The 16,328-nt window shown below is 45.6% G+C and overlaps 1 protein-coding gene across 1 annotated transcript; it reads right to left on the bottom strand.

Moving 5' to 3' along the window:
• Positions 1 to 925: 925 nt before the first annotated feature.
• On the bottom strand, positions 926 to 16,024 carry LOC144890847 (uncharacterized). The gene is given in 6 exon segments (XM_078772706.1): positions 926 to 1,015; positions 1,439 to 1,558; positions 4,698 to 5,576; positions 5,669 to 7,865; positions 11,888 to 12,702; positions 15,944 to 16,024. Coding segments are annotated over 6 exon segments (4,182 nt in total).
• Positions 16,025 to 16,328: the final 304 nt, after the last annotated feature.

The following is a 16,328-nucleotide window of genomic DNA, read 5'->3' as shown; positions in this document are numbered from 1 at the left end:
CCCAAAAACGGCGAACCCTTACCAGCGATCACCCTGTGCTCTCCGGCTCTCTCTCCCGTCTCAACGTATATGGGAATCACCAGGAAGACTCCACGAATAGGTACAAGGACACAGAGGGGGGAAAACGGGGGGGGGGGGGGGAATGGAGCAACAACACAGAGCACTCACAGGCCTCCACAAGCAGACGCCATGACAGTACAACCAGCATGCAAACGACCAGCAGGGGGCGCGAGAGAGAGAGAGAGAGAGAGAGAGAGAGAGAGAGAGAGAGAGAGAGAGAGAGAGAGAGAGAGAGAGAGAGAGACTGACTTGACTTTTAGCGTCTTTTATTACAAAAGTATAAAAGCACAACAAGTAATACAATCGCAGTCAACAAAAACAATTAAATCAAGGAACAGAAAAACATGAGATATTAATTAGAGCACCAAAAAAAGTTCATCTCCCTCCACCTTACACAGGACTTCAGCTTTGCACCATTTCTGAACAAAGTGATTAACCCGAGAAGTCTCTCGGTAAAAGTGAAATTCAGTTTTAAGACGGGCAAACACAAGGCCTTTAAAGGCTAACAAAATACTGCATTCCGGTGAACTTATCCCAGAAACCCTACTCTTCCGTGTAATATATATCGCGAGTTTCGCCTCAACAAGTAAAAAAATTAACAATTTGAGATCCGACATTCTCATTAGATACAGGCATGCAGTACACAAAATGATAGAAGGAAAAACAAAAACCGAAATTCCGGAAAGTATATTTCCGGAGTTAAAAATGTGGAGCCAGCCTTTGGCATCCGACATATGCATGGAAAGTGTCCTCGGAGTGATGGCAAAAAGGGCATTCATCAGATATCACGAGGTTCAGTCTTTTGAGAAACACGTTGGAAGGCAAGGAATAGTTTGCAAGCCTCCACTGTATGTCTCCGGCACGTTTAGACACAGGTGACGTGTACATCGAGGACCAGGTAGGAGAAGATGGAGCCCCTGCTGGCAGAAGCTCTTTCCAGTGGGTGGTCAATGGGCTATTGGGGTTGGCAGAAATAACAACATTAAGACATTGCACGTACAGAGTAGCCTTAGCACAGGTGCTTTGTGGAAGGAGCACCAGAAAAACAAAACTCAGGGAAGTCAGGGTGCATCGTTTTTGTGTTCTGAACATCATGCAGTAGAGGCCACGATAAATTAAAAGAGTTAAACACTTTAACAATTGAACGAAGAAGTTGTCCAATTAGTCGAGCTGAGGTAACATTGCAAACTTCCAAAATCTGGTTAGGGGTCTGCCATCCAGAATAAGTATGGTTAACAAAGTCCTTGACAAGGAAAAAACCAGATTCAATAAAGGATTGAATTAGGGACCTACTTTGGCAGTCATGGCAAAATAGGCTGTTGTAGAAAACGGGTTCACACATTAGGTTACAACATTTATATGTATCCTTGTTTCGTACTGGAAGGAGGCACTGACCGGCATTCACGAGACTTCGATAAAAGGAGGGCAGCAAGGAGATGTCTATTCGCTGCAGATCGAGTAGAAAGAGCTCGGGGCCACACCTGAGCTTACCCGCTTGCTGCAACAAGCAAGAAGCCAGGGGCCGCAAAGACAGGAAGGACTTCCTTGTACAGAAGTTGGCGCAAGGTGGTCAGCCGAAAAGCCAGTATTTTACTGGTAATGTCCACAAGTCCTTGACCCCCTTTATCCAGAGGGACACTTAGAAGATTAGCTCGAAGCCAGTGCAACCATTCCAGAAAAAATTAACAAGGATACGCTGCAAGTTAATGACTAGCGATTTGGGCGGTTGTAAGACAGCCATCCGATGCCAGAGTTTGGAAGCAGCCAAGTTATTAATAATTATCAGCACACGACCTCTATAAGACAGTAGGCTGGACAATCTTTTCCAACAATTAAGGATATGGGAAATTTGATCAACCATCTGATCCCAGTTCTTTAAGGAAAAGGTCTCATTCCCAAGAAACAACCCGAGATGTTTAACACCATCATACCTCCACTGCAAAGCATTAGACAGGAAAGGTGGGATAAATAACCCAGAAGGACCAAGACACAAGGCTTTACTCTTACTCCAATTGACATTAGCAGAAGATGCCAAATTGAATTCACATAGAACACTTGTGAGGGCAACAATGTCAGACTGAGTGTTAACAATCACACACAGATCGTCAGCATACGCAAGCACCGTAACAGGATTAGCAAGAGGTGTCACCGAGAACCCAGAAAGTTTGTGGTATAAGTGAATCAGCAAGGGTTCAATGGAAAGTGAATACAGGTACCCGGAGAGAGGGCAACCTTGTCTAATACCTCGCTGAATAGGAAAAGGTGAACATAAACTGTTGTTGATGTTCACCAAAATAAAGTTGTTGTGATACAGCAGCTTGATACAAGAAATAAAGAAAGAACCAAACCCAAACCCCTTCAAAACTTCAAGTAAATACGAATGGTCAACACTATCAAAGGCCTTTTCCTGATCTAGAAAGATCTGCCCAGTGTTAACATTCTGACAATGACAAATCGAAATCAAATCACGAACAGAAAAAATATTGTCAAATATCGATCTGCCGGGAATACAATAAGACTGGTCGGGGGATACAATGTGTCCAATTAAGGTCTTTATGCGATTAGCGAGTAGCTTAGACAGGATTTTGTAATTGGTACAAAGTAGAGAGATCGGGCGCCAGTTCTCAACAAGTTGAAGATCTCCCTTTTTAGGGATTAATGAAATGATGGCATGTCTGCAGCTCAAGGGAAGTTCACCAGTTTGTATGCTTTCTATGAAGACAATTAATAGACACTAGCAGAAGTACCCGGCATTTCCGGGCGGGGGAGGGGGAAGGGGAGGGGAGGGGAACGGGGGGGAGGGGAGGAGAGGGGGGGAGGGGAGAAGAGGGGGGGAGGGGAGAAGAGGGGGGGAGGGGAGAAGGGTGGGAGGGGGGAGGGGGAGGATGGGAGGGGGGTGGGCAGGAGAGGGGAGGGGAGGCGGAGGGGGGAGGGGGGGAAGGGGGGGAGGGGGAGGGGGAGAGGGAGGGGGAGGAGGGAAGGTGAGGGGAGGGATATAGATGGTTACTGGCAATTCATCACATCCACAAATGACGTAATCCACACAATTTATGTACTTTACATAACGTTAATAGGAATACATGGCCGTGTAGATGGGAAATACAGTTTGTTTGAAATAAATCACAAATATCAGATGAAAGTTTTTAAAATTTAGAACTATTCTCACTCAGAGTTAAACAGCACCGCAACATTACGCGGTTGCTTCAGCGGTTTCTGTGAATTATATGTCATCATTGTGAGATTTTTTTGTATTTTTTTTTTTGAAATGAGATTTTTATATTTAAAAAAAACGGCAAAAAAGCATCAGAACAGCTGTGAACTAGAACGGGCACTCGGTAGAGCGCATACCTTCGCCGCAGCTACTGTTCTGTACTTGGCATGGGAGTGTAGGGAACAGAACAACAAAAATACGATTTTGACCTTTTCGTGACCTTGACCTTGACCTTTGACCCGATTGCTCCCAAAATCTAATCAAATGTGTCCCGTATAATAACCAATCATCCCACCAAATTTCATGCAATTCGGTTGAATACTTTTTGAGTTATGCGAATAACATACACACACACACACAGACATACAAATAAATACACAGCGATCAAAACATAACCTTCCGCTTTTGCGAAGGTAAAAAGCATCAAAACAGCAGTGAAAAAGCATCAAAACAGCAACAATTGTCCGGTGATTTTTCAATCACCGCAGCTAAATGTGTCAGAGTAATTAACTATTTTCCTTCGTGCCTTTTTGTGTTTTTTTTTTAATACACATAAATACATAAAATCACATAAAATACACATAAATACACATAAAAACTAGAATCCGGGCACTCGGTAGAGCGCATACCTTCGCCGCAGCTACTGTTCTGTACTTGGCATGGGAGTGTATGCGATGTGAAACTTTATGTGAAATGCGATCGATTTTTAAAAATCAGAATTTGAGCAAATCTGTTTCATTCGTCTGTTAATATGCCTCCCCGATTGACAAATCTGCAATTTGAATTTCATTTGAGGTTGAAATGATTGCGGGAGATCGCGTTATAGTGATGACGTCTTGGATGGACATCCTCTTCTTCAGTCGCTCATAACTTTGAGTGAAATACGATCGAGTTAAAAATAGTCAGAATTTGAGCAAATCTGTTTCATTCGTTTGTTAATATGCCTCATCTCTTGACAAATCTGCAATTATAATTTTTTTTGAGGTTGAAATGATCGCGGGAGATCGCGTTATAGTGATGACGTCCTGGATGGACATCTTCTTCTTCAGTCGCTCATAACTTTGAGTGAAATACGATCGAGTTAAAAATAGTCAGAATTTGAGCAAATCTGTTTCCCAAAATCTAATCAAATGTGTCCCGTATAATAACCAATCATCCCACCAAATTTCATGCAATTCGGTTGAATACTTTTTGAGTTATGCGATTAACATACACACACACAGACATACAAATAAATACACAGCGATCAAAACATAACCTTCCGCTTTTGCGAAGGTAATCAGATCAGAATCAGAATCAGAATCGATATTCTCACAATCATCACAACACACCAGACACGTAGTTAATTACGCAGTGCTTCCTTGTAAAGAATGTTCTTTGTCTTTCCTTGTTCGGATAGGATGTATAGATTGTTCTCTTGTCCTACCCGACTACATCCTACGTATAGTTGGCCATGGGAGAAGCACGGGGAATCAAGGTTCAGTCCGACTACCTTGAGAGATTGTCCTTGCGCCTTGTTGATGGTCATGGCAAAGCTGAGCCGTACGGGGAATTGGAGCCTTTTGAACTCGAATGGCAGATCAGATGGTATGATTGGTATCCTCGGAATGAAGACCTGTACCCCGCTATAGTTTCCCGTAAGTATGTTAGCCTCAATTACATGAGGCATCAACTTTTTGATAGCCAGTCGTGTGCCGTTGCACAGTTTTGGAGGATCGATATTTCTCAGGAGCATGATTGGAGCACCTTCCTTTAGATGGAGCATGTGGGGAGGCACACCCGGAGGCTGTAGCGAATTGAGGAACTCTACCGGGTAATGGACAGTCTCGTGGTCGTTTTGGATTGAGTCGGCAGATCGGTAAGTTCTTAGATCCCCAGGAATAGTCTGCAGAAGATCCAAATTGATTTTGTCCACTGCATCGTTCTTTGGGGCTAGAATTGCCCTTTCACAGAGCCAGGAGTGATTTCGGTAGTTGGCGGGGATGTTGGGGAAGACGTTCGCCTTGAGTTCGTCAGCCGTGGTGACATTGTTGCCGCATGGTACGATGTCCAGTCCATCTTCAGGGCACGTCTCCAAATCTCCGTTTCCGATCTGTAACAGCTTCGCTGAAAAGGCGCCTGCGGCTACATCTCCATGAAGGGTGACACGCATGTTTGTGCTGAGTTTCAACTTCGTCACTTTTGACCATAGAGGAGATGCCTTTATACAGGAACGAAGTTCATCTGCCTTGGTCCCGCGTGGTATGACAGGCAGGGTCTGTCGGAAATCCCCTGCCATCAGAAGAGTAATGCCTCCCATGACAGTCTGATCGTTTCGAATATCTTGCAGTGTGCGGTCAACTGCCTCCAGTGCAACTCGGTGAGACATTGTGCAATGAGTTGGCATTGCCGAAATACCTCTGCGACAGCCGATGACTTGGAGATGTTGCACATTGGCTGCTCCGTGTTAGTGAGGTTGAGGGGGAGCTTGAAGGTTGAGTGGGCGGTCCGGCCCCCGGGGAGAAGAGTGGCAGCAATTCCGGAAGAGGCAACAGCCAGAGCAATCATCTTTTTCTGCCTGATTTTTGACAGGAGGAGGTTCATAAGGAACGTTTTTCCAGTGCCTCCAGGTGCATCCAGAAAGAACAATCTACCTTCAGAAGAGTGTATGCTCGCCAGCACTTGCATGTAGATCTGTTCTTGCTCCACTGTCAGTCTTGGCTCGTTTTCATTGATGTAGTTTTCCAACTCTTGTGTGTTGTATGAAGTCTCTCGGAGTACTTCCCGAGCCAGGTGATTCCGTTGTTGTCGCTGTGTTACAGGAAGGCCAATGACCTCCAGCGAATGTCCTCCAAGAGAAAGGAGTTTGTCTTCTATGAGTACTAAGGCTTCATTGTAGATCGCATCGGAGTAGTCTGCTTCAGCATGAACCTGTCTTGCCCTGTGGAGAATGTCCTCGCTGAGATCGTCACGATGGTTATTCCACAGTTGTACCGGATTGGAGAGACCGCAAGTTTGTAGCATGATGGCAAAGAGATTTCTCAACAGGGCTGGAGAGCGTGAGACTGCTGCTTCTTCTAGAGTGGCATCCCAGTGGCTGTCATCCTCCAGAAGGCCATGCAGGTGGCAGGCTTGACGGAAGGTGTCGCAAACCTGGCCGTTGAACGTTCTCAGTTCTTGGAAAGAGATGGGTCCTTTGACATGATGGAGTAGAAGGCGCAGGAAGAAGCATTCGAAATTGTTTGGATGTACAGTGTAGACTCGTCCAATTGCATCTGAACGGCGAATGTCGGGATGTCCCACAACTCGTGCTCCTTGTGTACGTCTTTTCCATGTCTTACTGCCAACCACCCAGGTGTAGTACTGTGGGACTTCATTGTAGATGAGTGTTTTGGCGAATTCGTCTTGTTGACACAATTGGAAGAATGCGGTAAGTGTAGTTGAACTTGGTGGTTCTGCTGCTTTTTGCCTTGCGTTGCCTTCTGTGAAATACACTCTCTGGCCATTCTCAAGATGTACGGAAAGGTGTACAACGGTTGGGTAGCGTTCGTGGATGGGGAAATTGAGAACTCTCCAGATAGCTTCGTTACTACTGACGTAACGCCCCAGCTGATATGACTCGATCTCGTCGTTTTTGTTCCTCTGAAGGCCGAACATCGCCATGTCCGAACCTTTGTTGACGTATTTGCACACGTATTTGATTGATTTCACTGAGTTGCAGAACTCAACATTGAGATGAGCCTTGAACATTTTCGAGAGAAGTGGACAGTATGGTACAATCCATCAGTTGTCAACGTCTATGCTTCTGGTCTCGGAAATTGAAATAGATGTTTCAGATCCACCGCTTTCAGGCTTTCTCCTCTGGTAAAGTGGGTATCCATCCAGACCAGTCTGCGTTTCCTTGAGAAATGCCCTAGGATATCGCTTGGTGCATTTACCATCCTTCATACACAGAGACGATGGATTCAGCCGGCCGCAAGGGCCATGCACCATCTGCGTTTTGACGATGTTGAACAGCTCTGGATCCTCATCAGGGTTTGGAAGTTCAGCACTGATAAAAGAGTCTACATTGGAAGCGTGGATCTTTTCTTCTAGCCACACCAGAATGTGGGCATGGGGCAGGCCTCGTTTCTGCCATTCAATGGTGTACATGAAGCATCGGACAGTCCCGAAAACTTTGCCCTTCTTAATCGTCTGCATGAGTTCCTTCTGTTTCTGGTGGAATACCCTTGCGACAATGTCATGGCGATGTGTTGGCTGCTGGTTGATCATCAACTCTCGCTTAATTTCTTCCCACTTCGGATTACAGGTGAAGGTAAGGAAAAGGTCGGGGCGACCATAATTGCGTACGTATGCCATCGCATCCTGGGTCCGCTCGTGCATGTATCGGGGACCTCCGGTGAACGTGGATGGCAAGATGACCAGTTGTCCCATGTTCTGAACATCTCCGTCATTGTTGACAGCATCCCTGAGGTGTGCATACGATTCTGCCCTCAGTTGACGTTGGTGGAGCTGGATAAAGAGGAGTCTCTCACTTTCGATTTTGGCATACATGTCGACGATGAACTGGTGGTACAGATCACGGCACTGCAGGATATGATTCGTGGAATTCTTTCTGACCATGATGTGGAAGGCATAGAAGTCATTCGCAGATACTTTCTTTCCCCGGCCGCCAGCTTGTTCAACTTCAAAATGATAGCCATCTTGTCCTTTCCAGAAAATCAGAGGGTACTGGAGGGCGTCATAGAATGGGTGAGTCTCCGAAATCCGCTTCGTGCTGTTGTCGCGAAGATGCAGGACGATGTCGCGATTGTTGTACTGCTCTCCTACCATGAGAACTGCAACGTCATTGTTGACTAGCTCGTTAAACCGACGTTTGTGCTCTCCGTGAGGACGTTTGTCAGCTCGAATTACGACCTTGTAATCAGGTGAAGGCATTCTCTCCAATGTCGACTTGAAGCTGTTGACCAGTGCATTATTTGAGTGGAGCATATCTTGTAAGGCGAGGATTAGTTCAGAGCGTAGGTTGGGGAAGTTCTGTCCTCGTCGGGCAGCTTCTTCTCGGTGGTCACCCATAAAATAGATTTGTAAAAATTTCGGTTGCTCACCTGGTTGAGGGTGGATAGAGCCAATGAGGTGGTATACCTGGCCTTGCACCTTGAATGTAGGCATGAATCCTTGCTCAGTGACGACGCGATCTGCTCCAAACGAAGTCATTTGGTATGAAGAGTTGTAATTACGGATTTCCTTCAGGAAGTGTCTGGATTGAGTCATAGTTGATTGAAGTAGTTCTTTCAAAGGTTCCGGTGGAGATTGGAGAGAAGGCAAAAGGACATTGCCTCCCCTGCAACACATTCCTGGTGTTTCTCCCTTCCATTTCAAGGCATGGCAAAACTGACAGGTGAACGACATGGAGCCAATATCAACGTTTGAGGAGTAGTCAGTGTTCGGATTGTAACTGAATGCAGCCTTCTCCCATGCAATGGCCAGCTGCCGTCTGCCTGATGGTTGCCAGTTGTTGAGTCGTTTTTGGCGCTGTTCTTCTGTCTCCTGCTGTCTGGCCCTCGCTACACTTTGTTGATTGGTGTTTAGACGTGCCCCTGTCTCATCTTCTGTCTCTCGCTGTCTGGCCCTCGCTACACTTTGTTGATTGGCATTCAGACGTGCCTCTGTCTCATCTTCTGTCTTTCGCTGTCTGGCCCTCGCCACACGTTGTTGATTAGCGTTCAGATGTGCCTCTGTCTCATCTTCTGTCTCTCGCTGTTTGGCCCTCGCCAGACATTGTTGATTGGCGTTTAGACGTGCCTCTGTCTCATCTTCTGTCTCTCGCTGTCTGGCCCTCGCCACATGTTGTTGATTAGCGTTCAGCCGTGCCTCTGTCTCATCTTCTGTCTCTCGCTGTCTGGCCCTCGCTAGACATTGTTGATTGGCGTTTAGACGTGCCTCTGTCTCATCTTCTGTCTCTCGCTGTCTGGCCCTCGCCAGACATTGTTGATTGGCGTTTAGACGTGCCTCTGTCTCATCTTCTGTCTCTCGCTGTCTGAATCTAGAGACACGTTCTTGATTGGCTTGTCGATGGTGAAAAGTACCTTCATCGGCTTCATGGAGTCTCCGATCAGCGATTTTCCTTGCTCGGGAGGTTGAACGTGACAAATTTATTTTCTTCGGTGCCATTGCCTTTATCACAGTCAGTCTTCCAGTCACTCACTCATAGACAAATTCAAAATACCAAATTCAAAATACTCGAAGACAAAATACCACGTTTACACGTGGTAAGAAACGACGCAAACGCACCATTGCAACTCTGCGTCATGTCGTGGGCGTGGCCAACGTGGCCTCATGCTCCCAGGTGATTGGCTAACTCGAGCTCGAGAGAGCCATAATGCGCTACGTTATGGCAAAAAATATGGATCTGAAGATGAAAGAAAAAAAAACCTATGTGGTGTGAATGGCAATGTTCCTCGCTCAAATGTGAAAAAACGCAATCGCGCGGCAAGGAACATCACGTGATCGCTCTGAGCGATGGATTGCAACTCTGCGTCCTGTCGTGGGCGTGGCCAACGTGGCCTCATGCTCCCAGGTGATTGGCTAACTCGAGCTCGAGAGAGCCACAATGCGCTATGTTATGGCAAAACATATGGATCTAAAGATGAAAGGGAAAAAAACCTATGTGGTGTGAATGGCAATGTTCCTTGCTGAAATGTGAAAAAAGGCAATTGCTTTTCGCTCTGAAATACGTGCGAACGTGTAACTGAGTTAATGGCGGCAAGGAACATCACATGATCGCTCTGAGCGAATCAGCGCGCTGCTCTGCGACCGGTCAGATTCCGTGCATAATATTCCTCGCTGAAATGCGCCGAGGTAAAAATATGGTTAAAAAATATTATGAAATCAATTTTTAGGTCGGCCATGTTCTTACCAGGCTCAATGGCCATGTCTGTGCCAAATATCAAGTACGTGAGCCTCTCTGTTTAGGAGTCTATCGGTAACATTACACACACACACACACACACACACACACACACACACACACACACACACACACACAAACTATGTTTTATATATATAGATAGTCCCAGCAAATCCCAAAAGGTGCTGTAGAATTCCACTGGCAACCCGTCTAAGCCAGGTGCCCTGCTGGTGGGCAAGGTCTTTAAAACACTAGCGAGTTCGTCCAATGTTATTTCGCCTTCAGCAGTCAAATTCTGGGCCTCAGTAAGTGTAGGCAAGGATGTGGTAAATGAATATATATGGTTTGGGAAAGTGTGCTTGGAGGAGTAGAGGTGAGAAAAGAAAGTCTTAATAGTAAGTTTAATGTCACTTGGATCAGTCAAAATCCTTCCGTCAGCAGAATGCAAGGACAATATTTGTTTCTGTTTTTTTGAGGCAGTTTCCAGCTTGAAGAAAAGTCTGCTCGGGTTATTTAGTTGTTGCAAATGTGTCATTCTCATCTGAAGGAGTGCACCTTTTGTGCGTTCGGCCAGTAATTCATTTAACAGGGCTTTCTTTTCATACAACGTCTGCTGATGCCCATTATTACTAGAGGAGGACACTCTGTTTTGCAAGTGAAGAATTTGTGTCTTCACCAGATCTGTGTTTACATCATGATCCCGAGTACTGTGTCGTGAATTTTTTTGACAAAAAACTCTAATTTGAGCTTTAGCGTTGTCCCACCACTGACGGAAACACGAGAACTCTTTATCCATCGTAATGTAATGTGCCCAAAAGGTCCTAAAGGATGCAACAAATAATTCATTTTGAAGAAGTGTTGTGTTGAACTTCCAATAAGGACTCACCACCTTAATGAGTGGCAACTGAAAATGCATAGTAATGATGTGGTGATCGGAAAACCCAGATGGGAGAATGGAGGTGTTTAAGACTAGGTTGAGGAAATGATCAGAAACGTACAATTTATCAAGTCGAGCTAGCGACACTAAATTGTTAGAGCAGCGACACCAAGTAAATTGTTGCTGCATCGGATGTTGCAATCTCCAAATGTCTGTCACCTTGAATCTTGAGATTGAGCGAACGAGAGGTCTTGTACTGGCTGCATGTGGCTCAGCCCCATTTCTATCAAGGGAGGGGTTAAGTGTGCAATTGAAATCTCCTCCAAGACATAGAAAGTGATCAGGGGGAAAACCAGCAAGATACGAGTCGAGACAATCAAAAAAGGAAGATCTTTCAGCATTTGTACTTGGTGCATACACATTGTTTATTGTGAAAAGCTGCTGACCAACAGAGAAAGTCAGCGAAGCTAAATATCCCTTCACAATTTCTTTAAAGGATACCGAAGTCAAGGGAAGAGTTTGCCGAAAGAAGATGGCTATCCCAGCAATTGGGCTTGATAGATTGCTAAAGAACCAATGCCCTTTAAGAAACACCTCCCACTCAGCTGAAGAACCTTCAGTAAAATGAGTTTCCTGCAACAACAAGATGTCAACCTTGTTACACTCAATTAGTTGTTTAACTTGCACTTTACGAAGAGACGTGCGACCACCATTGATATTTAGGCTGGCAATGCGTAGTTTCATTTGTGATGAGACATCGGCAGGACATCAGCTATGGTCTTTGAGTTCGCTCCGAGCACGGCTTCGAAATTTCCTTAACCGGTGACGTTGAGGGTCTGCAACGTTGTACCGATCCAGTCTAGAAATCATTAGTCGAGCCACTTGAATGAAATCTTCTAGGACTGGAAAATGATCTTTAATTTTGACCCGCTTTTTGTGAAAACTTTTGTGTAAGAAGGCGTTAACGGCATCGGGAGACACTGAGGAATCAACCTCAAGGTTGTGAGGAGGAACATCGCTGCCTGTGTCACTTAAGGTCGAAGCAACAGAAGATGTTCCATCAGACTCATAACCCATGCTGTCAACCACCAGTTCCCGCGGTTCTTCAGTAGCAATTTGTTCAGATGCTGCAGGTACAGCCACCTCCAGATCACAATCAATTTGTACATCCGGTGCATCGATTTTAACTGTGGCATCTGTGCATGGTGGTGGTTGGGAGAGGGTCTCATCAACTCCACGAGGGATCTCCGGTTCATCAAGCACAGTGGGAGTAACAGTTTCATGTGTACTCACAACAAGAGTACAGGGCTGCTCAGGAGGTGAGTCCATGGGAATGGGTTCAGGTGATTGTTTGGCAGGTGTTTTTACCACTTGCGCATAGGAAGGAGACCTCTTGGGTGTCACTTGATTGTCTAATTTGGTATCAATTGCCCGCTTCTGTGCTTTATTCCGGGTTACAACCGTGAAGCCATCACTTGCATCATTCGTCTGTCCTGGGGGAGCATTTTGTGAAGGAAGTGATTCCTGTCCCTCAGGTGAAGAAGAAGAATCCTGTCTTTCAGGCGAAGGAAGAAATTCCTGTCCTTCAGGTGGTGTGGTGTTCTGATTGGATGCTGAATTAGCCTCAGGTAGATTATTCGGACAATCCCTTCGCAGGTGTCCATGCTGATTACAGGCATAACACGTTAACACCTCTGTTGTTGCATACATTTGATAATTGTAGTTATCATGTTTTATCGTGAATTTAACATCAAGATCACGATGGTTCTCGTTCAAAATCATGAATAATTGACGTCAAAGGAATAAACGTGTTTATAACGATCGTCACGGCACCCGAAGGGAACCATTGAAATGCGGGACACGACTGTGCCAAAATTACGAAGAGCAAGCTCGACGTTTTCGTCCTCCAAAATTGGTGGAATGTTGGAAACCAGAACTTTTACTGATGGCGAATCAAACGGTGAAACTGGGATGAAAATATCGGGCTCGACGGATAAACCCGATTCCACAACACTCAAAACCATTGCTTGTTGTAACATGAAAACAACAACTTTCTTGTTCATCCTCGAAGCTGCGAGGACATTTTCAGCTCCGATAATTTCCCCGACGGCGATAATAATCGCTTCGACTGCCACATGAGCTGGAGGGACACATGTGAGGCCATGCTTCCTGCTTAACGATCCGAACGCGGTACTGCGAGAACGGATGCTCGTCATGCCGGCCTGGGCCGTGATAAGTATGGCGACGGCAAAGGGAGAAAGTAATTAATTCAAAAGAACAGTTCTTGTCACTTTACATGAAGCGATAAGAACATGCGGATGCAATGGAAAGCAACGAACTCACTTACCATCACCCACCGCATGCGCTCTGTCTCTCTCTCATTTCGAACAAAGGAAGGGAGGGAAAGATAATACAGGGGAAAGGTTCGAGCACAGGGGAGGAAACACGAATACTAATGGAGTAATGATATGAGAACAACAGGGGGGTCGTGGGGGAGAGGGAAAGGTTGAAACAATGTGAGAGAAAACAGCCGGAACACTCGACAGCCAGTCTCTCTCTCATTTCGAACAAAGGAAGGGAGGGAAAGATAATACAGGGGAAAGGTTCGAGCACAGGGGAGGAAACACGAATACTAATGGAGTAATGATATGAGAACAACAGGGGGGTCGTGGGGGAGAGGGAAAGGTTGAAACAATGTGAGAGAAAACAGCCGGAACACTCGACAGCCAGAGCAACTCACACCTCACCGAACTGCACAACCGCCATCTTGCCACGCCCAACACACGAACGGCCAGCAGGGGGCAAGAGAGAGAGAGAGAGAGAGAGAGAGAGAGAGAGAGAGTGGCCATTTTGGGAGAAGGGCTCATGGCGGAGTGCCTTTTCAGGTGTTGTAGAGTTTCCAGCTGCAATCTCTCCACCTCAAGGGTATGCCGGATCAAACCCCTGCAGCCGCCTCTCCACCTGAAGCGTGACTTTGATCGAACTGTTGCTGCTGTACCTCGACTGCCTTGGGGCCTACTCGTGGACTTGCCTACTCATACCCTCTCGTGCTGGGCCTGCACTGGAGCCGACCACTGGGCCTGCCTTGGGGCCTACTGCTGGGCCTGCCTTGGGGCCTACTCATGGACTTGCCTACTCCTACCCTCTCATGCAGGGCCTACCATTGGGCCTGCCCTGGGGCCTACTGCTGGGCCTGCCTTGGGGCCTACTCGTGGACCTGCCTATGCCTACCCTCTCGTGCTGGGCCTGCACTGGGGCCTACTTCTGGGCCTGCTTTTGTGGCCCACTCTTGGACCTGCCTACTCTTGGACTCGCCTACTCTGGTTTTTACCTCTCTTCTCCCTTCTTTGTTTTATGTGTAGGAAGAGCTTTTTCGTGTGATAATCCATAAATAAAGACAGTGTGATTCAAGGCTTGGCTTGGTGGGCTTCAGGCCGTAACACCTACCGTCATCGAAACGGCAGGTTCAATGATAGTGGTTAATAAAGCCGTAGCCAGCCAAACAAAGTAAGCTGCACAACAATCTTCTCACACAACCTTAATTGGGTTGAAGGTTAGTGGTGGTTGAGTTAAATTATTATGATCTTGAAGATACGTGAGAAACCCAGACTTTTGACGTGTACACTGATGCTGTCCATGGCTTGCAGATAGACCAATAAACATAATTTCAAGGAAAGAGTCAAATGCATGGCTTTACGAGCTTGGTATGAACCATAATAACATTAGTACATAATGGGCTTTTGTGCAACATTTATTACACAGACATAGACAGCCTGGCAGAAATAGAGAAAGAACAAGTGAGGGTGGTATATTTCCTGAAATAATATTTATTCACCTTCAAAGCGTTTTTCTTGCCGGAGCTGTGAGATGAGCTGTGTCGAAGGAATTCATCAAAAGTGAAGCGTCAGTTTGAAAAGCTGACATAGTGTCCAAGTGAAGGAGCCGAGAGCAAGGTTTGAAATTACTGGTGGATATCACTTATTACAGTAATTTGTTTTTGCTGAAACAGAATCATTAAATTCTAAACACCATGTATTCACTGATCATGTTATTCCACAACAGGGACCCAGTTTTATGCACTTGGGACTTATACATGGAAACATTAAAATAACGTGTGTACAACATATGCTTTAACATCTTAATGGATTGGGTGAAACATGTCCATTCCATTTAGAGAGACAATGCTGATAAATGTTACTCTGAAACGAATAAAGCTTATTTTAAATTTATCAGCAAAAAATCGTATTTAAGATTGTATAATGCAGCAATTTCAAAAAGCGGTTACATTTTGCAAGAAGTACTTTCTGTATTTGGAACAGATTTTAGACATAAAAAGCGAATACGTCGTTGACACATTCCTAGGGTGAAGCAGTAGATGTAAAACAATCATCATTCATAATTAAACCCCATATGATTTGAATTGTATACATTTTGCACTGTGATGCTTTTGTATTTTTTACATTGTACAAGGACATTGTGTTTTTCTTGTAAATCCACATGCAGCACAGCAAATTCCTCATCACTGAAGACACATTTGTCTGGAAGCCTGCTATTTATTCCTTTTAAAAATTGATTATTAATGTCTTTCTACTTAAATACTGTATTTATGCAAATGGCATCATCGTTATGTCATGGGGTCAGTGTGCTCCCTTCGTTAAATTTATTATTCCTGATTGCAAACCTCCTGGCTAGTGATCAGCAGGGCAGAGACAATGTGTTTGTGCGGCAGACAACACCTGTTACTGACACGTCGTGCAGCAAGTGCTGTCATGGGACTCGATCTGTGCCGTGCTGCCTCGTCACGTTCAGGGGTTAAATCTGTGTGTTTATGCATGTATATATATTGTTACGGCCCGGGGTCAGGTCGACTATGAGGGGGTTATCCTCCGTTGCCTCTCGAACTTACCAGATCTGAGGCTGCCGCGTACGAATAACTTAGTACTTTGGCAGGTTGCGAACCAGCATCTACGAACACCAATTGGTCCATCACGCGATAGCAGGGTCCTTACCGTCTGACACCGTTTACCTGTACCACGTGACGGTTCCAATCGGGGAACGTACCCTCTGGCGGTGTACCACTCTTGTTCCCGGATGGAAATTTGGATGGCCGAGCAACAGTTTGGTACCCGCCGGGCTTATGCTAATGAGCCGATTAACCAGGGACTGGTAACCTCCCATTCGCTAGGTGCGAGCAATGGCCAATGAAAGAAAGGACATTCACGGACAGTTGGAAAAGAAATGTTTAACAGTTTAATTCATTTACAAATATGTACAGTGGAACTTATCGATCG

This window comes from Myxine glutinosa, chromosome 2, assembly GCF_964187855.1.
Source record: "Myxine glutinosa chromosome 2, kmMyxGlut1.1, whole genome shotgun sequence".
Taxonomy (NCBI): domain Eukaryota; kingdom Metazoa; phylum Chordata; class Myxini; order Myxiniformes; family Myxinidae; genus Myxine; species Myxine glutinosa.
The sequence above is the reverse complement of the archived record's forward strand: the minus strand, read 5'-3'. Positions and strand labels throughout refer to the sequence as shown.